Source organism: Onychomys torridus, chromosome 6 (genome assembly GCF_903995425.1).
Source record: "Onychomys torridus chromosome 6, mOncTor1.1, whole genome shotgun sequence".
NCBI lineage: Eukaryota > Metazoa > Chordata > Mammalia > Rodentia > Cricetidae > Onychomys > Onychomys torridus.
Window position 1 is genome coordinate 75,951,785 of NC_050448.1, and position 25,297 is coordinate 75,977,081.

At 49.5% G+C, this 25,297-nt stretch overlaps 1 protein-coding gene across 2 annotated transcripts in view; it reads left to right on the forward strand.

Moving 5' to 3' along the window:
- Igsf3 (immunoglobulin superfamily member 3) overlaps positions 1-25,297 on the forward strand; it is a 71,408-nt gene that overhangs the window by 32,652 nt on the left and 13,459 nt on the right. For both annotated transcript variants that reach the window (XM_036190046.1, XM_036190047.1), the window contains exons 4-7: positions 1,888-2,298; positions 6,893-7,282; positions 11,303-11,704; positions 15,151-15,555. In XM_036190046.1, coding sequence (XP_036045939.1) covers positions 1,888-2,298; positions 6,893-7,282; positions 11,303-11,704; positions 15,151-15,555 — 1,608 coding nt within the window. The remainder of the gene's footprint in view (positions 1-1,887; positions 2,299-6,892; positions 7,283-11,302; positions 11,705-15,150; positions 15,556-25,297) is intronic.

Consider the following 25,297-nt stretch of genomic DNA (forward strand, 5'->3'; position numbering starts at 1 on the left):
GGCGTAAGTGATTTTAGTGAACAACCTGGGCGGATTCTCACACAACAGTACTGGTTCCTGTGGGAAGTGAGTGGATCCCAGAGACGGAGAGTAGCTTGTGACTGAAGCTGCCTGTGAGCAGTTGTGTTCTCTAATCTCCTCTCCTGTTGATAGGAGTTTAATTAATAGAAAATCCAGAGAAGAAATAGAAGGTAAGAGCGTCTTCAGCAGGCCTGCTCTTTGGGCAGACAAGCACTGGAACATCGCTGCTTAAAGTGTCTACTACTGTCCAAAGGGTCTTTTTTTTTTTTTTTTTGGTTTTTCGAGACAGGGTTTCTCTGTGTAGCTTTGCGCCTTTCCTGGAACTCACTCTGTAGACCAGGCTGGCCTCGAACTCACAGAGATCCGCCTGGCTCTTCCTCCTGAGTGCTGGGATTAAAGGCGTGCGCCACCACCGCCCGGCTCCAAAGGGTCTTTCTTTAATGTGGAGTAATTGACAACACACAAGTGTCCCTGTTTGGGGGTGAAATTCCCTGGACGCCATCCCTCAGAAATGAGCAAAAAGGACAGGTTTTGGGGTATAGGGAGTGAGTAGGGCTCTGGGTACCCGGACCTCCATGGCTGCATGTAAGAAGCTATGGACTGCCTGTCTCTCCAGATGCTGTCTGGATGCTGTAGAAGATGTCAGCCGGAAGGGTGGGGAGCATTTAGTGTGGACGCCTCTGGCTGCCTATTGCCAGTGAGAAAGGACAAAGAGCAGGCTGTTCCGGTTTGTGCCCACGTCCTGAGCTCTCCCTCTCATTCCCACACAGTTAGGCAGGACATGTTGGTGGGTCTTTGCGGATAAGGACACTGCCCTTGCTTAGTTCTCAGTTCCTGTAATGAACCTGTATCCTAGTAAGAGGACTTTAAGCCTCAGTCTTGGGACAGGCGCTGGGAGGAAGAGGTACCCTTGTTGTGACTGGAGCGCCTTTATCAGGCAGCAGTGTGGGGGTGGCGTTTAATCCTCAGAAAGGTAAAAGTCGGAATAAAACTCCAGTGATGGGACACAGCAGTGTCTTCATTTATCTGAGTCCTCTGTGTCCTGTGGCTTCCTTCTGCTGTGGGCCACTTTGATGAATCCTGTGAAGCTACAGGGGAGCAGGCCAGGCCTACTGGTGTCCATTCGTAATCCAGCCGCTTGGAAGGCTGAGGCTGGAAGATCACAAGTTCAAGGCCACCTGGGACAACGTAGTGAGACTTCGTCTCCAAATTCAAGAGCTGGGTCTAGGGTTGTAGCTCAGCAGCAGAGTCCTTGCCTGTTACTTATGAAGTCCTAGGTTCTGTCCCCAGTACAAGGGCAAAGTAGGCTGTGAGGATGGTTTTCTCTAGTCCTGCTCCCCAGTGTCCTTTGTGAATAGCCTTCTAAGGACAGTGCATTGATGAGGTAAACTGGGAGGTGGGATGGAGAGTAGGTCGAGAAGAGAAAAGGGAAGGATTGTATAGGAATGTAAAGCCAGAAGGTCCAGGAGCCATTCCTGGTCAGACGTGAGGTTAAGGTATCTCAAAGCAATACCAAAATGAACAGCAAATCTTATTAGACCTCAATAATTGTTCTTATATGGTATTCTCAGGGAGTTCTTTGTTGTATACATTTTCAAAATGAAATCCATCTTTGTTCTGGGTGTCATTAAAACACCAAGCAGATGTCAATGCCAAAAGTAGTATCTTAGCTGTCATAACAGAAAAGTGTCTTTAGGTTCATATGCCTTTCGGGGTTGTCTGTGGCCTTGAATGGATTATCAGAGCCGCCTTTGTTGAGGCTGTAACAGTGGCTTCTGTATGGAGTAGGGCCCTCGCCTCCCGGAAAGCGAGGCTCAGATTCCGCAGCCCTGTAACCTTCCTCCGTGGGAACATTTTCTGTTACAGTGATCCCAGATTCCCTGCAGACCACCGCTGTCCCCCAGACTCTGCACAAAGTGGAACAGGACCCACTGGAGCTCAGTTGCGAAGTGTCCACGGAGAGTGACCAGCACAGCCACCTCTCTGTCTCCTGGCTTCGGCGGAAGGGCGGCGAGAAACCTGTGGAGGTCATCGCCCTGAGCCGAGACTTCATCCTGCACTCCAGCAGCGAATACGCCCAGAGGCAGAGCCTGGGGGAGGTGCGGCTGGACAAGCTGGGGAGAACCACCTTCCGCCTCACCATCTTCCACCTGCAGCCTTCTGACCAGGGCGAGTTCTACTGTGAGGCTGCTGAGTGGATCCAGGATCCAGATGGCTCCTGGTACGCCATGACCCAGAAGCGCTCCGAGGGTGCTGTTGTCAACGTCCAGCCCACCGGTCAGTCTCTCTCTGCTTCTTGTCCTTTACCTGGTGGGGAGTCAGATGCTAGGAGGGTGTGGGGACACCTTGTTTGGTGACCCTGACGGTACAGTAGGGTTTGGGGTGAAGGCAGAGATGGTTGTAACGTAGGCTGGAGAAAACGGGTACAGAGACCCAACTTCCAGAGAGTCACAGACAGCTGCCCGTACTAGGCCCCTGCTCACTGTCATGTTTTCTTTATAATAATATGGTAGCGTACATTATTTTGAATAAGAAATTTGTTTTTTAAAGATGAGAGATTTCGAAGAAAAATATGGCCGGCGAGGAGCCAAGAGCACCAGTTGCTCTTGCAGTGGACCCAGGTTCAGTTCCTAGCTCCCACGTGGTGGTTCACGGCTATTGCTACCTTCAGTTCCAGGGGGTCCTTTGCCCTCTTGTGATCTCCAAGCACACATGTGATATACAAAGATACATGCAGGCAAGACACTCACACGTGAAATAAAATAATTTAAAAATGAGAGATTTCACAGAAAATCTTTGTACCCTATAACCCTGGGTTCCCATTCCTGTTAGCCATGGGTGCCACCCATTTGAGGATGTTTCAGTTACTGGGGTAGTGATGGTGGCCTGGCAAGCCGCAGTCCTCCACAGTGTCTCTTGGCATCTCCTGAGACTCGGGCCTTCCTCCTGGTTCTTGCACCTGCAGAGCTGCAGTGTGGAACTGACAGCAGTTGTTGGCTGCCTTGGCCGAGCTGGGGCAGGTTCCTATGTGGGCCTGGCTTTGGTTGGAGGGTTGTCATCAAGCCGAGGTGGCCTGCTGAGGGCTGTTGGTCCTGATGAGGACAGGAAGTGGCTCTGCTGCAGGTGGTAACACCCTTGTCAGAACCTGTCTCTTGTCCTTGTCCTGGTGGTCACTTACCTTGGTCCCTGCATGGGTACTGCAATGCTTTCAACTCACCTAATACTAAACTTTCATCCCTGGAGTCCCTGCTCGGAGACTCCTGGGAGCGGGGCTGGGAAGCTACGCTTCTGATGTATTTCCCTGGTCATCCTCACATGGCAACCTTTTGTCTAGCATGGCTCTGAAGGGATCCTCTGGACACCTGATGGGTGTGGAAGAAAAGAAGATTGGATTCTTGCTGAGAAAGGCACACTTGATCCACACTTGGACCAGGGCTCTTAGTGGTTTCTGGATCTTCTAATATTAAGTTTACCCAAGAGGCTTTAGTTCCTGTTTATCATTTTCCTTCCTGGTTGGCGTTAAGATCAGTGTCAAAAAAGTCTGGGCCTAATTTCGAGTCTTAATGCTTTTACATTAGGTTGCATCAGCTAATCTTCTTTATTTTAATCTTACCAATTTAGAATTAGGACATTTTGAATTTGCCCTGCAAATATATCCAGCCTAAGCCAGCAAAGGAAAATTTTAATGGAAGAAAGAAGTGTTGATAACTTCACTGTGTGCTCCTGTTCAGGCTCGGGAGTTGCCACTCCAGCTTCCAGTCTTTTGCTTCGTGTTTATTTTAATAGACATTAGTATTTACAGCGCTGAAGGTGTGGTAGCAGGCATCGGGATGCCAAGATGAACGACGTTGCTCTGTGCACTTAGGTGCTGAGTGCTGTGTGACTAGTGAAGGCGGTGTTAGCGCTACGTTTTCCTGGAGAAGATGGCTAGTACAGCAAATCTGGGAGTTCCAGTTCTTCCAGTGACTTGAGCTGTGTCAAGGTTGAGCAGACTGCAGCAGGAAATGCGGGAGGCAATAGATCATTTGGTAGCTGGCCGGCAAAAGAAAGTCAAGTGACCAGATGTTGAGGTCTAGACTGAGCAGTAGGGGAGGGAGAGAGGGAGGGAGGGAGGGAAGGTAGGAGGAAGACAGGAAGGAAAGACGGAAGGAAGGGTGGATTCCTGCAGCTTCGTGCTGTGAGGTAGAGCATGGGCTTGACCCTGTGGACTGGGAGTTGTCAGGCCATTCTTCTTGGAACTTCAGGGGGTCCTTGGGGGACACCAGAGAGGTGCACCTGGGTGAGTATGCTTCCTCACATGCAAGTGTGGGAACCAGTGGGCAGAGCACAAGAACCTGTGTGCCAGCCAGTTGTCTGCCCTAGTGAGCAGTGAAAGATTTTACATGACGTAAGGGAGGTCTTCTCCCCTTATACCACCACCGCAGGACCAGAGAATTTTTAATTAGGAATTGCCTATCTGATTGGGTCATTTAGAAGGAAGAGCTCAGGCATATGGAGGAGGGAGCATGTGGAGGAGGGGGCATGTGGACATGTGTTAGACAGGTTGGGGATGAAATCAGGAGACAGGCTTGTGAAGAACTCACACGGCCAGGCTGTGGTGGTGGCGGCCTGGGAGGGCAGCCCTGGTGCTGGAGGCAGAAGGATAGAGATGTGGTGGAGGAGTCGTCTGTGATTCCCTGAACTGTGAGAAGAAAAGGGAGGTGAAGGGTCATGAGGACTTGCAGAGCCCAGCTGGGGGGTCTGCTGACCTGTTAGTGGCAGCACTGGCTGTTTTTGTAACTTAAGCGAGGGATCCTCCTAGTAAGCACATTTCAGACTTTCATAACAACGCACACCCATTGTGTCATTGGACATGGACATCTAGAAGTTTTAAATATGGAACCTGCAGGTGAGGAGGGGTCTGGAAAGTCCGTGGGGTGAGGATAGGAACAAGCTCAAGAGATCCACGGCAGTAGGAGGTGGTCAGCCAAGGGAAAGGCAGAAGGGACGGTGCTCTGGAACCAAGGGAAGAGAGCAGTCCCAGAGGCTAGAGCTCGCTCAGAAGAATGAGGGCCAGGTCAGCCATTGGTGTCTGTCTGTCACTGGGTCGGTGGCTGTGGACAAGGGACCAGGAAGCTAGGTTTCAGTGGACTAGGAAAAAGGGACAGAGACTAGCCCAGTCCATGTTCCTTAGTCAGGTGATTGGGCATAAGCAAGAGGAGATTGCTCTGCAGAAAGAGGAGTCTGCATCTCCAGCCAGGGACTGTGAAGGCTACACGGAACATGGGGCTTTCTCATGGCATAAGCAGCATCTGGGGCTTCCAAAAGAGGAAAGCCACAGTGGTTGTGGCCTGCTTAGGACAGATGAGAAGGTCTGAGGCCCTGGGATCCCCTGGGATCCCAAGCTGCAGTCACCTAGAAGGAGTGCCTTTTAGGGTTGATGATGGGTTATGAATTACTGTAATGTATTGATCAGAGGCTAATGATGACAATGGATAACATGGGCACACTCTCATCTGGGTGTGTTCCCCTAGCAGGCAGTAGTGGAGTAAAACCTGCTGCTTTCTGCCATTGATTCCCAGGACTGTTTCATTTGAGAAGGGAGGAGGCCACAGCTGACATGTCGGGGGTATTGTGGAGAGGGCTTTGCTATGTCCGGAAATTTGGGTAATATAGGGAGGAGTTAGTCACTAGCAAGAAATGGTGTCTGGCTCAAAAGGCTGGCCTGTGTGGGAAGAAGGGATGAAGAGAAGACAGAGGCTGAGCTGGACTGGAGTAGAGAAGCTTGCTGGCCTCACCTGATCAGTTCCACAGGGAAACAGGGCTATCACAGGCTTGAAGAGTGTGAGGGATGGGTTGGGGATGGCTGAAGGATGGATCTCGAAGATGGTGGTGATGGCCTGGGAGTGCCACAGAGGGAAGGCCATTGTGGTGTTGATGTTGATGAATCCTTAGAAAGTTCACACACCACTGTGATGTGATTTTTCCCTCCATATTCTCTGCAAGGAGCGTAGCTGGAACTGGAAGGAATTAGGAGCTACAGGATCCCACAGCAAGGGGAGATGATGCTACTTCCTCCCCAGTCTTAACTCATCTTCCTGTCCCCTAACTTCCGCCATGAATGCCTCCTGATACAAAGTGACACCTCTTGAGTCAACTATGTACTGCTTCTTGGAGATCCGTGATGCTGTTCGCAGGGATGCTTGTGCGTAGATAGATACCAGCTCTTCGAAGAGTTTCTGCCTTGATCCTTCACCACTTTCAGAGGCACCTGGCTGTTGGTGGATTCTTTCCTGCTCTGTCTGCTTAAAGTCATGACCTGGCAGGTTGTAGACTAGTGCTAAGACATTCTGTGTGATGTAGCTAGTTTGTCTTGCCCTTATCTAATTTTCAGTGTTCTTATAGTGGTAAAGAGAAGCATCTCAATAAATTCATCTGAGTGTTGGTTAGAATTGGGGTCACCACCTAGACTACACTCATTTTGTCTCACAGACCTTTGTGAGGTGAGTCTTACAGTAACTGCTGAACAAACAAACATACTTGTAGTCATGTTGCTCTAGCAGAACTCAGGCCTAGACCTTTGCCATCTGCCATCTACATGAGACTAGGCTTGTCTGCAGGCACTGGTTTAATCTGGGGCAGCATACTCCTTGATAGAGCCCTATTGGTCTAGATGGGAATGGCAAACTCCGTAGACCACCTGGGTTTGGCTGGGACTCTGGTATTTAAGGGTTTACATGGCTGGAGTTGGATTTTCTCTCCAAGATGAGCACCGAGTCTTCTCTGTGGTTATTGTCATGAAGAAGGTCAGGGAAATAGGGATTTCCTGAAGCAGTTTGGTGGGTTGCAGCCCCATATGCCCAGAATGCATCCCGTTTGTTTGTGTTCCCAGACAAAGAGTTCACCGTGCGTCTGGAGACAGATAAGAGGCTACACACAGTGGGTGAGCCGGTGGAGTTCAGATGTATCCTAGAGGCTCAGAACATTCCCGACCGCTACTTTGCCGTCTCCTGGGCCTTCAACAGCTCACTCATCGCCACCATGGGGCCTAATGCTGTGCCCATCCTCAACAGTGAATTTGCCCACCGTGAAGCCAAGGGACAGCTTAAAGTGTCCAAAGAGAGTGACGGTGTCTTTGTGCTGAAGATCTACCACCTCCGCCAGGAGGATAGTGGCAAATACAACTGCCGGGTGACAGAGCGGGAGAAGACTGTCACGGGCGAGTTCATTGACAAGGAAAGCAAGCGTCCCAAGAACATCCCCATCGTCGTCCTTCCCCTCAGTAAGTAGAAGTGCGCCACTTAGTAGTTCCTGGTGCAGTGGGCGAGAGACTAGCTATAGGAGAAGGGGCAGAATTTGGATGACCAGAGAGAGGGCCTCTCCGCCTCCTCCAGCCCCATGTCTACAAAGCGACAGGGGCATGTCTCTGCTGGAGATGGTACCTGCAGACTTGAGCTTAAGTAGCTTGGGGTACAACATCAGCCTTGCCAGCTCAGGTTGGAGGAAGTCATTCGCTCCTCTAGGGGAATTAAATCCCAAGAGGAGGGGGCAGGGGCCTGCCTTGAAATCTCACTTAAGGAGAGCACATCTCTTAGGGGAGGATTTGGATATCATCAACTGCATTATTAAGAAGGATTTGCTGTCTGGGTTTTTCCAGGTAGCAAGGCAGGTATTTCTCTAATTGTCTCTTCTGTACTGAAGTTGCATTGTGATAGAGTACTTGCTAGCATGCACCAAGTGTTAGGTCCCTCCTAATGTGCATATAAAGTACTCAGTGGATGGGGGTCGCTGTCTTCCTGGAGTATGCTTCGAGAGCTTGGCCCTCTCAAGGCTGTTCCAGGGACTCTGCCTCCATGCACACTGACAGTGTCAGGCTGGGTGGTACTCTTCTGGGAACTCCAGAGATGAACCGTGTGTGTGCATGCCATGTTTAAATGTCCATAGTGTCAAGACGTTCTTATTAATCTCTTTTCTCTCACAGTTCTGTTCTTAGCAAAAAGTTAATCAAAACTTACAAAGCTCTGATTTTAAACAAGATGGTCTAGTTTAAGAACTAACCTTTAACCTTTTCTTAGTCCCCAGGACTGTTCCTCTTCGCCTTGTAATGATTTCCTTTACATTTTTATTTACACGTTTATGTATTTGAAATGTTTCTCTGTTAAGTGTGAAATCCAAAATAGAGGAGGCCTGTCGCCCTTCTTTCTGTTTTCATTAATGGGATTGTTTTCTGTCATGCTCATTGTACTTTGAACACACACACACACACACACACACACACACACACACACATAACCTTGAACTCTTGTGCTTTCCTTGCGATGCATGGTGCTTTGCATAGATTAGGTGCTTGCTAAATACACATACAGTTGAAACTATCAAATTGAATGCCCACACTCTTTGTCCTGTCTTCCTGTGCCTGCCCTAACCACAGACTCTATACTTTTAAACTAATCTCTCATTGTTTCGTAAGGACGGCATGAAGGGCAGCCACACTGTTGGCTTCCTCTATCTTTTGTACTAAAAGATTTCCCCCAGCCCTTCCAAGAACTTGTTTGATGATCTGTGGCCTGCTATATTGCTTTTCCAGCAGATAACTGGGTAGTTAAAGTCCCCCAGCAGCACCAGATCCTGCCCCAAGGCCACTTGGGTAAGTCTACTGAAGAATAACAATCAATCGGTAATGGTGATAATGCCCTGGATTTTAATGGCACCTTTCCTTCTAAGAACCCAAAGTGCTTCTGCATAAATGATCTCTCTGCTCTCAACCCTCCAATCCCTGTAGAAGCTAGTGTTACATCCATCTTGTGGATGGAGACGTCAGTGCACACACAAGGGAAGTGGCTGATCCGGTTGTTCAGTTAGTGGTTGACTTGCAATTGCATTAGGAACATTTGCTCTAACTCCGAACCCGATGCTCTGCGCTCTGCCTGTGCTCTGCCAGCAGCCTCTTGATTGGAAATTTCATTTGTGAACACACTCAGGTTTTCATTAGTTCTGTCTTGGTTTTCATTGAGTCTGGAGGATTTTAACTTGTTGGCTACCTTTTTTTTTTTTTTTTTTTTTTTTTTTTTGGAGCTGAGGAGTGAACCCAGGGCCTTGTAGGCAAGCGCTCTACCACTGAGCTAAATCCCCCAACCTCCCCCCCCCCTTTTTTAAAGATTTATTTATTTATTATGTATACAGTGTTTTGCATGTATGGCTACAGGCCAGAAGAGGGCACCAGACACCAGATCTCATTACACATGGTTGTGAGCCACCATGTGGTTGCTGGGAATTGAACTCAAGACCTCTGGAAGGGCAGCCAGTGCTCTTAACCCCTGAGCCATCTCTCCAGCCCCTGTTGGCTACCTTTTTAAAGCCTGGGAACCTGTATAAATAGTTACAATAGGCAGTGCAGTACCAGATCTGTGTTTACCCATGCCTCAGCTATCAGAAGGCTTTTCTTCTATCTAGGTTTTCCAGGCTTTCTCCAAATAGCCATCCAGCATGTCCTTAGAGTCCACTGGGGTGACAGTAGAACATATGACTGATGTCCTACAGGTCGTTCTTCTGTACAAGACAGACGGAAGGGTTTTCTTCCTTATGCTGAAGTTGCCTTTTGTGTATCTCTCCTCGAGCTGAAAACAGTGAGGAAGAATATTGATGATGACAAATTTAAAGCCTGGGGCTGTAACTTGGCAGTAGAATGTCTGCAGAGCATTCATGAAGCCTTAGGTCCAGCCCTCAGTTCTGCCTCCCTCCCCCCATTTCATTCTCTCTGTCATGACCCTAAGTCACACCAGTAACATCCCAACTCTGCACATGGTAAGTTGAGGCTTAGTAAGAACACCAAGATCCCTCAGTCAAGGCAGTGTAGCCAAGCTCTGAAGCACTGCCACTGTAGATGATGGCTCTACAGAGCCTTGCCCTGGACAGGCTGTTTTCCTGAAGACTGCCGACCCACTGTGTCCAGACCCTCTTTCTGTGAAGCTGTCCTCCTGAAGACTGCCGTCCCACCGTGTCCAGACCCCCTTCCTGTGAAACAAGCACAGCCTACTCACTCTGACAAAAGCTAGCGCTGAGCCCTGCTGCTCTTCTCTTCTGTTTCTGCCTGTGGGGGAAATAAAGGGGAAAAGCATAAGTGGATCCAAATGCTGCAGTGATCGGGTGTGCTTCTTGATCTGGGATTTGCCTTAATCGATCGTCAATGGTGCCTAGAAAATTGAGTCCAAATTGATTATGACACTCTGTTTTGTGTTGTTTAATTCTTATGAGCTCATTGAACTCAATACAGGTAATTATATAGCATAATATATGCATAATTAAGAAAGTGTTAGCCATGCTGTTTATAAAAGCAGAAATATCCCTGAGTATAGTAAAATCCATCATGATTGGGGGTACCACCTTTAAAAAACGTACTGTGTGTATTGCACAATCTGTATGCATTGTCCTGTTTGCTTTTTAATCTTTTTGTAAGTTAAAAATGGTATCTTACAGAAGCAGCTGAGGCTTATAGAGTTTAAATCATCCCCTTGACTGAGACCAGCTGTCCAAAGGAGGGGCAAAGGCTAGACCAAGCTAGGCAGGGAGTGGAGTTCTTATCCCCAGCTGCTTGGCAGACTGTCAGGGTGGAGAGCAGAGGTGCCCCAAGGCTGAGTGAGTGAGTAAAGAGGAGAGCAGGAGATGGTGAACCACTGCTGTGGCTCATTCTTCTGTGGGAATGAAAGCATGAAACTTTGCTCCCCATGCACTCTGGGAGGCTAGACCATCTGTGCCCCATTTTCCACACACAAGCACATGCCGTCGCTTCCTGACATTTTTTTCTACTTCCTAATACTTCCCTGAAGGATTCAAATGGCACACTAAGAATGTTTATAGTTTTTGTTTGACTGTTGTAGCTTCAAGTGGTGGAAGATTGAGGTGCAGTAGCATTCAGAAGTTATTCCTCATGACGAAACTCCAGGCCAAAAGCCTGAACTGCATCTGAACAGGTCACCCATAAATAATTTTATGCTATCAACATCCTGTCATTGTATTCTATTTCTCAGGTTCTGATTTACTCTTATGTCTTAGGACCTCATTATCCCAATCTACTACACCAAGCATAGATCATTCTAGGCTACCAGATCTAGGGAGTGGTGCCCAGCTTGAACATCCAGGTCTTACAACAGTAAGTTGTGTTTCAAAACAAATCAGAGTGTTTCGATTGAGTGTCACTGTCAGAATCATGGGATTCGGTTTGCACCCTTCTTCCTGCGTCATCTGTGAGGAGGGCGCCATGGAGACTGTAAACCCCCAGTGTGGCACTCTCTCTTCTCCCCAGAGAGCAGCATCTCCGTGGAGGTGGCCAGCAATGCCAGCGTCATCCTTGAGGGTGAGGATCTGCACTTCTCCTGTAGTGTCCGCACAGTGGGCAGATTGCAGGGCCGCTTCTCTGTCATCTGGCAGCTTGTGGATAGGCAGAACCGCCGCAGCAACGTCATGTGGCTAGACCGGGATGGCACCGTGCAGCCAGGCTCATCCTACTGGGAGCGCAGCAGCTTTGGGGGCATCCAGATGGAGCAGGTGCAGCCCAACTCCTTCAGCCTGGGCATCTTCAACAGCAGGAAGGAGGACGAGGGCCAGTACGAATGCCATGTGACGGAGTGGGTACGGGCTGTGGATGGAGAATGGCAGATCGTGGGAGAGCGCCGCGCCAGTACCCTTGTCTCCATCACAGCTCTTGGTGAGTGAGCAGTGGGACCGTGGCAGATGCTTTTGTGTCAGGCTCCTTCCAGGGCCTGGGGAGATGCCTCAGTGGTTAAACTGCATTCTGTAAGCATGAAGATCTGGAATTCAGGTTCACAGAACCCTAGTGAAATTTTGAATGGGCTTGGCATCATGCCTGTAATTCCAGCCTCAGAAGCAGACGTGGGCTCCTTAGAGTAATGCTAACCATTGAGAGCAGCCATATCCATGAGCTCTGGGTTTGATTGAGAGACCCTGCCTCTGTGAATAAGGTGGAAGAACAATTGAGGATGCAACCACACACAAACATGCATATATTCATATATGCATCGCATCGCACACTCAGCAAAAAGGAAAACCAGTTCTGATTGGAGATAATGGTATCTTCTAGAGGGTTTCATTGAAAGGACTCTAGGCTAGCATGTGCGGGGTTGAGGAAACTAACAGTTGATGGTGGGTGGGACTTCTGGGACTGTTATCACCCCTGGGGCTGGGTGGTATCAAGATTCTAGCCAGAATTAGTGCTACCAACTGGCAGGATATGGCTGTGGTAAAACTGGCCTAAAAGAGAAGAGTGACTAGGTAGAATTATAAGTTTCTCCTGTCCACAGGGGGTCTTGCCCAGCTGCTCACAGCCCAGCCCCCCACCCTATGTCTGGCTGAGTCTCAGCACCCAACTCAGTTGTCCCACTTAGGCCTATGTTTTTATCTCTTCCTCTGTAAAGCCCCCACTTAAGAAAAAAAAAACATTTCCGCATTTGCACGGAATGAAAAGATACCTTGAGATTTGCAGAAACCAAGCAATATTAGATTTGCTTCTCACGGGGGTATCCAAAGCGGCTTCTGTCTGTGTTATCTGCCAGATGCAATCGGTCTATCACATTGTAAAAGACCAGCCTGCTACTTTGCTGTGAAGATAACTTATTTTGTCAGGCTTTCTGTTTATCAGGAAGCTTTGTCTGTCCCCATTCTCGAGGACTGTGTCACCACCTTCCCTGAGGTAAGGCTGGTGGTGCTGCCAAGCACCCAGTAAAGATGGTCGCCCAGGGTAGAGCTGACTACGAGCAAGTCCTTATTCTCCCTGCCGAGATTAGCATCGCATTTGCTTTATTCTTAAATGTCTGTTTTCAATTATCTGGTGATAAAACGTTTTCTATATGGTGTTTAACACCCCCACCCCCACCCCATGCCAGGGCTTCCCTCCAGCTGCCTCACAAGGAGGGAAACCACATGCCACGGTTCTAGGAATCCTTGAGCTTTTCAGGGTAACAAGGTATCTCCCCAAGCAAGGCATACAGTTTTTAAAAAAGGAAAGAAAGATGTAAACAGCAGGGGAACCGTAAACTGCTCCAGACCCCTGGCATTCCGTGGTGTCCATTTGGCTAGACCGGCTTGCTGTCTAGGACTTGGAACGGACACAGCATCATGTAAAGCCCAGATGCAGCCTCTGTGTCCTCCCCCACCTCACTGTGATTGCATCTGCTCTCTGAAAGCTTCCTACCAAAGATGGGCTTGCCTTCTGCAGTCCTCAGGCAGCTCGGATTTCTGTTTCTAGAAACTTCCTCCAGTGATGATCACAGTTCCTGCTGCCTATGCTTGGCACTGCTGTGAAGCCAAATGGGAACTTGGGAGATGGTTCTGGGATCTGCTACATGTAGTTTTTCCTCACCGAGGAGGTTAGGGGTATCCAGGGAAGGGTGATTCAAGGTTCTTTTCCTTGGAGTGTTCTTAAACTCACCACTGCATCATCTGGCTGCTCCCACAGCCAGGACATGCTGAGTAGCACTCTCCTGGAATCCTGAGGCAGCCAGTGTTCACTGGACTCTCTCTCTAGATTCCCTCTGGAACCTGGATCATGGGTGTCCTGCCAGCCATGGTCTTACTAAAGTAAACAGTGACACATAAACATTTCTGTGTGGATCTCCCTCAGCGGTGACAGGTGTGTGGATGAACTAATAGGCTGCCCATAGACCATTGTGACTGAAGGGACATCTCAGCCCTGTGCACTCTGGTCTGTGTCCATGGTATAGGCCTGTGTTGGGCCTGGGCACCATGACTTCATATGCCTGTTCTCTGGCATCCCTGACCTGTACCACGCTTGTGGCGTTGTGCGCTACACACCACTGCCTAAGTTACCATCACAGCCACACAGGATCCGTCTCTGTGTCTTCGTTTTTTAAACTGAAGATCTGGAGAGTTCAGCAATTTTTGTCAACCTATTCTCTAACAGCTCCCTAGGGAGATCCTGAAGACTCTGCAGACTTTCAAGTATTTCATGGCTTTGGTTTCTTAAACAAACTACATGTTTTCTAGACTAGATACAATGTGTTCCATACTAATTTAACCTTCACAAGGACCCTTTACAGAAAGGAATACCAAGGCAGCGGGGACTTAGATCATTTGCTTACTGTCACACAGCTGGGAACTGTCCTAAGAAGGTGCCTGCCTGCCTGCCTGCCGTGGAGTTGGTGCCTTTGACCAGTCTGATAATCCCGGTGGGCAAAGCAGCCCCAGGCAGGCCCTGGAGTGAGGAGCATGTTTGTTTGCCTATAGCCTGACTCTGCTACCATTTACCACACTCAGTATCAGGTAGTTTGCTTGACTTCTCTGCACTCTGCAAAAGGGGTAGCAAGCCTGCCTGAACTCCAGCTGTTGATCCAGTGAGGTGGGAAAGCCGAGGCTCTGACAGCAGGCCTAGCATGTAGCATTCAGCACAGACCGGCCACCGTTACTGTTAAGATCATAGCCAATGTGTTCGTTCATCCACACCGAAGGAACTGTGAGTCCCTTGACTAGAGAATGAGTGTTAGAGTCAGGGGTGCTTCCCAGTCAGCAAGGAATACCGAGAGGCTCATGGCCCCCTCAGACTGCAGGGAGCTCACCCCACCTCAGGTGTCCATCGCCTGGAGACCAGGCCCTCCGCTCTATGTCCCTTAATACCTGTCTGAACCCAGGTTTTGTTGGGGAATTAGAGGAGGCGTTGGCAGCCTTCACCTGCCTACTTCAGGTCGTCATAGAGGACCAGGGACAGCTATCTGGGCATTGGGTATGTGCAGTGAAGGGAGTTGGCTCTGGAACTTTTTTTCCTCTCCTATTTTTGCACAGAATTCTGGGATTGCTAGGAATGATCCTGGCCATGTGGTATAAGCCCTTGAGAACCCCGGTGTCTTACCCTAGAGGAGGGTGTACTGAAAACCCACATGAGGACCTCAGGGCTGGGTTGCTCAGAAGAATAGCCTGGGCCCTCTTTGAGTGAAGTCTTAGGAACTGTTGAGTTGGGTCTCAACACAATACCTAAAGAAATAGCTTGCCCGTGACAAGAACGCTTAAGAACTCGCAGCCTCCGCTCTGCCTGTCGGCTTTGCCAGGAGGCCCATATTGGATGACACACTGCCCCAGAAAAGCCAGGTACTGTCTCTGCTTCATCTCTCGCTCTCCCTGCAGACACGGGCTTTGCCGTCACAGCCATCTCCCGGACGCCAGGGGTGACCTACAGCGACTCCTTTGACTTACAGTGCATCATCAAACCCCACTACCCATCCCGAGTCCCCGTTTCGGTGACATGGCGGTTCCAGCCAGTGGGCACAGTTGAGTTCCATGATCTGGTGACCTTCACACGGGATGGAGGGGTTCAGTGGGGAGACAGGTCGTCCACCTTCCGAACTCGGACTGCCATCGAGAAGGCCGAGTCCAGCAACAATGTCCGCCTGAGCATCAGCCGGGCCAGTGACACAGAGGCCGGCAAGTACCAGTGTGTGGCCGAGCTGTGGCGGAGGAACTATAATAATACCTGGACAAGGCTGGCGGAGAGGACCTCCAACCTGCTGGAGATTCGGGTGTTGCAGCCAGGTGGGTGCTCAGGCTCCAGGGCCTCCCTGCTGTCGGCCCAGGTGGGTCTACATGGCATGGCGAGACACATGGGGGTGTGCTGATGTGATATGGTGGGCCTGTGAGGGTGTATGCTTATGTGGTGGGAGACATAAGGCTGTGCCCTTAAATGACACAGTGAGACAGGAGGATGTTTGCACATGTGATACGTGAGACACAGGCATGTGTGCTTATGTGATAGGAGACACGAATGCTTGTTCTTACCTGACATAGTGTAATGTATGGAGGCATGTTCTTCCATGACATGTGAGCCATGAGGATGTCTGCTGATGTGACATGGAAAGACATGAAGGGCATATGCTTGCCTGACCGGGAGACGTGAGGAGAGAAACTGAGTCCTGGCCCAGCATCTGTCTCCCACCTCTGAGAAATTCAGATCACCTGCACTCCCTTTCCTTGGTGGACGGTTCGTGTCTTACTGCATGTGATTTCTCCCTGTGTGTGTATTTTCCTTTCCTCCCTACTACCCCCCCCCTTTTCTGGGGGGCATTCCAGAGTAGGTGGAGGGCACTAGGACACTTGATAGATCCTCCAGCATATGACCCCTAAGAACAGGACATTGTCCTGCCAATCTGCAACCCCGTAGTCCAACTCAGGAATCTGTCACTGGTGCACCCCCACCTCCAGGGATACTTCAGATGAGGAACACACGGCCCTTAGAGTTGTATTGTCTCTTTGCACTCTGTTAATCTAGAACAGTCCCCAGCCTGCTGCTGCTGGTGTGTGTGTGTGTGTGTGTGTGTGTGTGTGTGTGTGTGTGTGTGTGTATAGATACTGACATTAAAATGTGGGCAGGCCACTCCAGTCTTATAATCCTGGCCATAACTTTGTGTGGGGTTTCCTTGTTCCCTATTTAGGATCTTAGAGGAGAAAGGAAAGACAGAGATGTTTGTCAAGCTTCTTTGTCCCTGATGGGGAAGAACAGCCCTTTGATTGGAATTTCACATTCCCTGGAAGAATTAAAGGGGCTAGCCTGAGGTCGTGGGGCTGGGCACTGGAGGAACCATGTGGTCTTTTTCGGTCTTGTCTTGGAACCTGTCCTATGGACGGAGTTTGAACTCCTTTCTCCTGGGAAGGCCAGTCATCCCGAAGGTGCTAACCTGGGCAGCATTCTGCAGTGGGGGTTCCTCCAGACCCCTTCATCGGGTTTTCCACTGGCTTGAGGAGTGACATGTGGCTGGCTAGGTTGGAAGCTGATGGAGCAGAGAATCCAGCCTTGGATGCTGCACCCCTAGAATAGAAAAGGCCCCACACAGCCAATGGCGGTGGTTAGAACTTACAAACAGTTGGGTTGGGTTTTTTCTGTCTTTCTGACCCACTCACTCACTCTTCCCTACTATGATTAGTGCCCAGCCTGGTCCCTTCAGAGGGCCACTCACGGATGGGGAAGTTCTCAGCAATGCGAGGCTAGAAAGTGGTGAGGTCTGCGTTTACCCTTCCCCTTGCCTGACCCCGTCACAGAGGCCTCTTCTGTACCACATTAGGAACAAACGGGTTTTATAGATGTTGAGACTGTATCTGGCCAATTAGAGTTGAACTGGACAAACAGGATGCTGAGGAAGAGGCTGTCCTTCAGTGTGTGTTCAGGTTAATGGAGGACTAAGTGGAGGCCCCATTGGATGTAAGCTCTTGTGGAGGGTGTGGGGATACCCACTGGCTGCCTTGTGAAGTAGAGTACTTAGGGATGGTAGTTGTGCATTCTCATTGTCTTGTCTGCCACTCGAGGTCAGTGTTCTGAGCAGCAGTACCTGCTGTCCTGGTTTTGCAGCTTGGGAAGGTAGCAGAGACAGTGACCCCCAGACCTTGCTTGCCATTGCCCCCCTGAATAAGCCCCTGCTGTTTGCTTGTTTCTGTTACTACTTGGAATCGACTAGAACCCAGAAGCACATGTGTGCACTTCGTTCATTAGGGTTCTCATTGTTTGGATTCTGATTCAGATTTATGGTGACTCTTTTGACCACTGTGAACTGTGACAAGGACTGGTTAAGTGGCAGAGCTGAGACTCAGCCTGATCCATATGTTCTATGCTTTCCATCACCATCTTATTGGCTGTCATCACTGTGGGGTTAGGCCTTTGTGTCTCATACATATGAGATGGAGGGGTCCAGAGAGGGGCAAGTCCTGCTTTCCAAACTTGGACTGCCATTGAGGAGGCTGAATCCAGCAGCAGCATCTGCCTGAGCATCAACAAGCCACTGAGACTTTACGGCTTCACTGGGAAGTGACCATAAGTAGGGGTTGGCACTGGGCACTTTGGAGCATTCCAAACTGCCACCATCTTTGGGAGCCTGCTGGGCCTGCTTGCAAAAGACCATTCCACCTGGGCTTGTTGGCCATTGACTTTCCCTCATTGAAGGAAGGGTCAGGAAGGGTCATGGGACCCTCACTTGTATATCCAGATGCCCCTCCCAACTAGTTGTATGATAGTTCTGCATTAATTGCAGGCTAGAGTACACAGGTGGGCGAAAGACTAAGGAGTGTGGGTTCCAGCTCCACAGCTGTGTCTCTGGACCATTGCTGCTGGGCACACACCTTCCAGTGTGGTTGCTGTGAAGCCATCCCTGCGCCTGCCCATTAACCCCTCGCCTACTGCTCTGTAAGTGAGCTGGATAAAGTCTGTGGTCTGCCCAGGAGAGCTTTGGCAGAATTGAGTTCTGCTTTGCTGTTAGGACCTGGAGAGGGTGAGGTGTTGCCCTGTCCTCCCTAGGGAAAGGTCCTGGCAATGGTTGTCACAGGCCTGAGCTTATGGGTAGACAGTAACACACGTGCTAGCCCTCTGGAGGCTGGGAAGAGCAAAGGTAGGCACCTGGCAGAGCATGTGGCTCCCAGCATGGCTGAGGCACCAGGGAGGGCACATCCCTAAGTGTGTTACTGCATCCTGTGGTAATTATTTATGCACTTATTCCTGAATACTTTCCAAAGAGCTTCTTCCCCCTAAAGGCTCAGCCAGTGCAGCTCGGACAGGTGCTTTCCCTGGGGCAGGGATACCGTGTACTGGAGACAGTATTGGGTCCTTGGTGGGTGCTCTCTCACCAAGACCTTGTGGTAACCCCAGGAGGAAGGTATTTAGTTTCCTTTTGATAAGTGAACAGGCAAACAGTGCCCCGCCCCCAACTTCACCACCATCAGCAATGAGTGGGAGATTGGGATTTGAACCCAAGTATGCCTTAATGAAAAACGCTGGTAGTGGAGATACTGCCCTTTTTTGAAACCATGTAATCACATCTTATTATGCATTCAATCTCATGACATCCTTTATGGAGGATATTTTTCCTTTCATATCTTTGGTGTGTGGAAACCTCAGCAGTGGTAGGATTAATAACAGTAGCAATGTGTGGCCGTCACCATTGTAAACGCCTTGCTTCTGACCTTTATTCTCCTTTACTACCTGCAGGGTCAGTGGGTGTGTGGGTGCCTGACACAGCTCACAGGTGAGGGCTCTGCCACCCAAGGTGAATAAGTTGCCCAGTGACTCATGGTGAGTGGCAGGGCCAGCATTCAAAGCCTAAACAGGCAGTCTGGCCCCAGAGCTCCATTTGTAATTTTATTATATTATGGACTTTGTAGACAATGAGCCAAATTTATACTTACTTGAGTTTTCTTCTCCCCCTGGCATCCTTTGGTACAGTGTGTGTGTGTGTGTGTGTGTGTGTGTGTGTGTGTGTAAGTGTGTAATGTAGGGCTTTGTGTGTGCTAAGCAAGCGCTGCACCCTAGCACCAGCACTTTACATGGGTGCCCTGACTGGTTTTGTCATCCAGATTCCCTGGATCTTTGCTTTGTAGCATTTGCAGCTTCGTTGAGACACAGTTGTTAAAGACAAAATCGAACACATAACCTCTTTCGGGTTTATTTCTTCTAACTTCTGCCACAAGGTGGCTCTAGGACCAGGGGACACCAGTACCAGCCTCCTTCCTCCCACCCTCCCCATGGAGCCTTCCCCTCCATGCCTGGTTAGCATCTTCCAAAGAGATGCCATCCACCCCTAAAGACTGTTTTAGTGAGTGTTCTTACTTGAGGAGAATCCACAAGAAACTCAGGCACCGGTGACTGACTCCGGCCATTTATCATCCGCTTCCACTGCTGCAAAGTCCTTTGCAGTCAAGTGCTATGCGGTCTGTACCCAGACTGCTCCCTGCTAGAGCCACCGATGCTGATCAGACCGCTGCTTTTACTTCACCAAGCTCGCTGGTTACCTGGAATGGGGGACTTGCTATCAGAAGTGACTTGCCCTGGATTTTTCATTGGCCACTTGCAATCCATAGGCATGCTTCGAAGCCTGTGACCCCAAGGCAGTCGTCAACCTCCCCTTCCGTGCTTGATTTAGTCTGGTCTTACCTGAATGATCCCATGGAACACTTAGGCAAGACTTAGCCAGTCCAGTGTATTCCATTCTTGTTCAGTTTTTTTTTTTTTTTCTCCATCTCTTAACTGTGAAGCATCATCTTGCTTCCTTCTGATTTTCTTCAGTTCCAAAAACACCCTCCAATTTCACATGGCTAAATTCAGAAGCAATAAGGGAAATGTCAGCATTCACTTTGCAAATGTTTATGACCATCCCTGGGTCTGACTATTAAATATTGTGCATTAAAATTGACAAAGCAATAAACAAGCCTCCAGGCGGACAGCGTCCGGTGGTGGAAGGCTGCTTGTCAGTGGGTGTATTCTGCTGGGATCGGACTGATGGGCAGGCGGATGAATATTTAATGCCCTCTGCATGTTGCCAAATCCGTTTTCTTTGCGTTCACATTGCTGACCTGGCACATTGAGCTAGCTGAGGGCCCTTCCTATGGCTGTATGCATCTGTGGTATGTGAACATGCGCTGTCCATGACAGAGGAGTGGCCCTGCATTCTCCCAGGGCTGCCTGGGTTCTCTTCCAACCCACATAGCTTCTGCCCTCCTATTGTCTCTGCAGGACAGAGCAAGCGTGAGTGTGACGGCCCCAGAGGAGTTCTCAGCCCTCCACTAGTGCGTCAGCCTTGTTGCCACTGTGGCAGCAGGAATCTGCCTGATGTGTGTTACCGCCGCCGTCAGCTAGTTAGGGTCACTGCTCTGTCTGCAGACAGGTCAGGCAGGGTAGGGTGTGCCTGGGTTTCTCCTAATCTGCTGTCTCCTCTCCCAGCCCTTGCTGCTTTCCCTTTACCCCACCCCGTCATACCCCTGTGGGCATGTCTGAGCATCTGCTGGGACTGCAGAAGTGGGTGTCACACAGGGCTCCAGTGCAGACTGTCTGGAGGAGGTTACAGATGGGAGTAGGCAATGCATTCGGACCTTCCAGATGTAGGCCTGAGCTAGCATGGGTAATGGAGTAGTGCCATTGGAGACCTTCTCTCCAGCCCCTGCCAAGCCCTGTTAGTCCAACAACCCACTTATAAAATAAACACACAGACACTTATATTAAACCGCTTGGCCATTAGCTCAGTCCTACCATTGTCTAACTCTTACTCTTATATTTAGCCCATTTCTATTAATCTATACTTTGCCACGTGGCTCGTGGCTTACCAGTACCTTACATCTTTCTTGTCATGGCGGTGGCTGGCAGTGTCTCCCTCTCCGCCTTCCTGTTCCCCGAATTCTCCTCTCTGCTTGTCCCACCTATACTTCCTGCCTGGCCACTGGCCAATCAGCATTTTATTTACACAGAGCGATATCCACAGCTGAGTAGGCAATGTATTCGGACCTTCCAGGTGTAGGCGTGAGCCAGCAAGGGCAATGGACACACGGGTGGGGCAGTTCATACTTTTAATGGTGAACCATCAGCCTGGGTGGGATTCCAGGTATCCCAGATCACTGGCTCTGTGACTGAGAAAGAATCTTGGTAAAACTGGGACTAATACTTACTTGCTAGGAGTAGTGAGGAGCACATAGTTAGTATTTGTAGAGAGCTTAGGGTAGAGGTTATCATGAGATGAGTTTGTTAGTAGGAATGTCCTAACCTGGAGAGTTAGGGATTCGATCATGTGTAAACCATATACCCTTTTATTAAAGATTTTCGTGTGTGTGTGTGTGTGTGTGTGTGTGTGTGTGTGTGTGTGTGTGTGTGTAGATAGGAATACAGGTACTTGGGGAATCCAGAAGATGGCATCAGATCCCTTGGAGCTGAAGTTACAGGTGGTTGTGAGCCGCCTGACCTGTGCTGGGAACTGAGCTAAGGTCCTCTGCAAGAACAATATGCACTCTTAATAGGTGAGTCACCTCGCCAGCCCTCATGTACCCCCTTTTAGATGACAGTTTGCCTTTACTAACCTGAAATGAAGTGTATTAAAAACATAGGGGGAGAGAGTGCCACATTTACTATAAAAGTGCAATATGCTTTAGGCTCAAAGGCAGAATTCTCACTCAGACTATCATTTGAAAGTCATACAGGACATGGGACAGAGCTTTACTGGAGAGGATTTGAGCCATTAAATATCTCCTACTCCCTAAACCAGTGTAACAATCAAAAGACTTGCTGCCTCCAGATCCCCGTGAAGATGCATGGTGTGTGGCAGGGGAGTAAGGTAGCTGTCTGCCCTGTGGAGAACTGCTGTCCCAGGGACCCGCTGTAGCTTAGGAGTGACCACCCCCTTGCTTGCCCTTTAGGAAGATCTCCATGACTGGGGCAGAGGCTGGGGGACTCGTCTTCAGGCTGACAGTCTGAGGAAGAGCTCCTTAGAGACTAGATAGGTCATGGCCGTGCAGAGGAGAAGAGCAGGAACTGAGGCACGGCAGGGACATCGGCACTTGAAGCACAGTCACTTTATGAGTGGCAGCTGCTTTTGCTGCTCACTTCCCAGGGTGTACGTGCATGCAGTACATGCATGCTCTATGTGCGTGCGTTTGTGCATGCTGAGGGGGAGGGGTGTCTCCTGCATGACCTGCTTCCTTGCACTTCCTGCCCCAGCCACGGGTCTCCTCTGTCTCTGGCATTCCCGTCAGATGTTTTACAAAGAACAGAGTCTCTCTCTTCCTTGTCTCCATTCTCTACCCATCTCTCCTCACCTCTTCTCTGCTCTCTCCTTGCTCTCCTGCCCAGCATTATCTGCCATGCTGCTGCACCTGTGGCTTCTCACTCTCTAATGCACCACAGGGCCTGTATGCTCACAAACCCGCAGGTCCCTGGGTGTCCCTCTTCCCCCTATTTCCGACCCAGTATGGTTCTAACAAGTTCCCAGGTAGCTTTGCTACTTATCCACCAATTCCTCTCCGAGAGCTACAGGTGGGCAGGATCAAAAACCTGTCCTGGGACCCCACAGTGTTGGCCACTCCTCACCTTTGTAACTTCATCCACCATGCCTGACCACTGGGTCTTCCCCATCAGTCAGTCCACAGAGAAGTTGGCCTGGTTGCCTGCTCTGGGTTCCCTTTCCCTTTCAATTTTCACCTGTTGGACACCTGCTGCTCATGTGTTTCTCGGAGCCCAGCTCAGGGACCACAGCTTTTGGCAAGGCTCTTGCTCTTTCATCACAATCAGAATTAATGGCCCCTCTTTTAAAAGATTAATTGGGTTTTTATTCAATCACCCGTGTATTAATGTGATTAGCAATGATTGGGTCATAGTTCTTTTGCCCAGACATATGCAAAAAGAGAAGCCCTTTTTAAAATGGCCCTTGGTATAAGGCAGCTATGGTTGCGCTTAAGGAGAATCGTTTACTGGTGGAATAAGTGCATTTTACATGAGCAACACACGCATAAAACGAGAGGATGGGGCAGGTCGGCTGGGGAAGCAGCTGCATGCACCCTGGTCCTCGTGGCTCAGCAGCCTTTCCTGGGCTGACTGACAGACTCTCCTAGGTTTGATCCAAAGTCTGGGGTGGAAACTGTCCATCTGCAGCAAGAAAGGGCGGCGTTCCTGTGAATGATGGGATGCTGCCGCGTGAGTGTACTACAAGGCCAGGCCAGCCTTTGCTTGCCGTCTGGCCAGCCACTGCCATCCCTCTGACCCTTCTCCTGCCTCCTGCTGGTTGACTGGGGGATTAACTCAGCCTCACTTCTGAGTGTCTTTCCTTTTGTCTCAGCATTCATTAGATCCAAGTCCCTTCGCTGAGCAGCCAAGCCTGGGGTTTCCCTGCTTGAAGGCAAGTCTGATTCTCCTAAGGATCTCATTCAGATGGAGATTCGGACATACTGAGAAACGCCCACCCAGTCATCTCGTGCTGGTCCACAGCACTTGGAAGTTTTTGTTTCTGATTATTTTATGTATATGGTTGTTTTGCCTGCATGTATGTCTGTACCATGCGTGTACCTGGTGCCGGAAGAGGGTGTTGGATCCCTGGGCCTGGAATTATAGATAGTTATGAGCCTCCTTGTGGGTGGTGGGAATTGAACCCAAGCCCTCTGGAAGAGCAGTCAGTGCTCTTAACCACCACTTAATCATCTCTCCAGACTTAGGATTTATTTTGTGTGTGTGTGTGTGCGTGTGTGTGTGTGTGTGTGTGTGTGTGTGTGTCTGTCTGTCTGTCTGTGTGTCTGTGTCTATGGAGTATAGGAAGTAGGTACGTGATATGGCACACCATGGAGATTAGAGGACAACTGATGGGTGTCAGTTCTCTTTGTCCTTGGGTTTGAACTCAGGTCACCAGGCTTGGCAACAGGCACCCTTATCCTCGGAGCCAACTTGACAGCCCTGTCTACAGCACTTTTAAAAGTTCAGTTGCCCACTTTTATCAGTGTCCCATTGATCTTGGGATCAGAAATGGAAACAAAAAGGAAAGAGAAGAGCTAAAACTTCCCTAGTATTCAGGGTACACCCCGCCTGGTACCAAACTCTTAGCCACTGCATTGAATCTGCTGGGCACTCTGGGTGGATTAGATACTCACTTCTGGTGATCTCATTTGCACATGAAAACACGGGTCCTTAAAAAGTCCAGGCTGTCCTAGCCGGAAGGGAGTTGAGGCTTGCAGCTACACCTTGCCCCAGGCAGTGCTGAGACAAGCTTGAGAATGCTTCTTAATTAGCCACGGAGCCTCCTGATTCCTCCAGGCTTCAGGACGTGTCCTCCCTACCCCTGAGATACGGGAGGAAATGCTGAGCTTATAGGAAGCTGACCCCCTGCCCGTCTGTCAGACATGTACCAAATTTCAAAAGGGCCTCTCTTTTAAGCTCCCCAATACTTCACAATATTTTGACATGGGATAGCAAAAAAAAAAAGAAAAGAAAAAGAAAAATTGGAAATGCTTTGAAATATTTCTCTTCCTTGGCTTCTGGTTTTCTGACCATGTGACTGAATTGAAGTTGAGTCATAGGATTCCAGTTTAACATATGCGGTTACTATAGCAATTGAGGTTTCCTTAGTAACAGTTGCAAAAATAATCTGGCCCCAATTAATAATACATGTTAAAGCTCTTTCTGCTCCACACAGAACAACCCAGTTCATTTGGCCATGCACCAGATAATTCAGGTGGTGTCGTCTGCACTGATTGAGATACCGATTGCATGTGGGGAACTGGGTCGGAAAGGGAACAGGTTGTCTCAGGACTCACAGGAGTCCACTCGGAAAAGTTGACCAGCAGGCTCATGCCAACCCAGGCTCCAGGATGCCCAGTGTGCCCTGAAGCACTCTGTTTGAAGAAACGGAAACAGATGACATAGAGTGTGGGGCCAATGGCCCATCTTGATATGTTTGTTCATGGCTCGAGGTCTGTTTGTGAATTCAAAGGTCCTTCACAAGGAAAAAGTCTGCCTCAGCAATACAAGACAGACCCTCAGAGGTGCTTTTGTAGT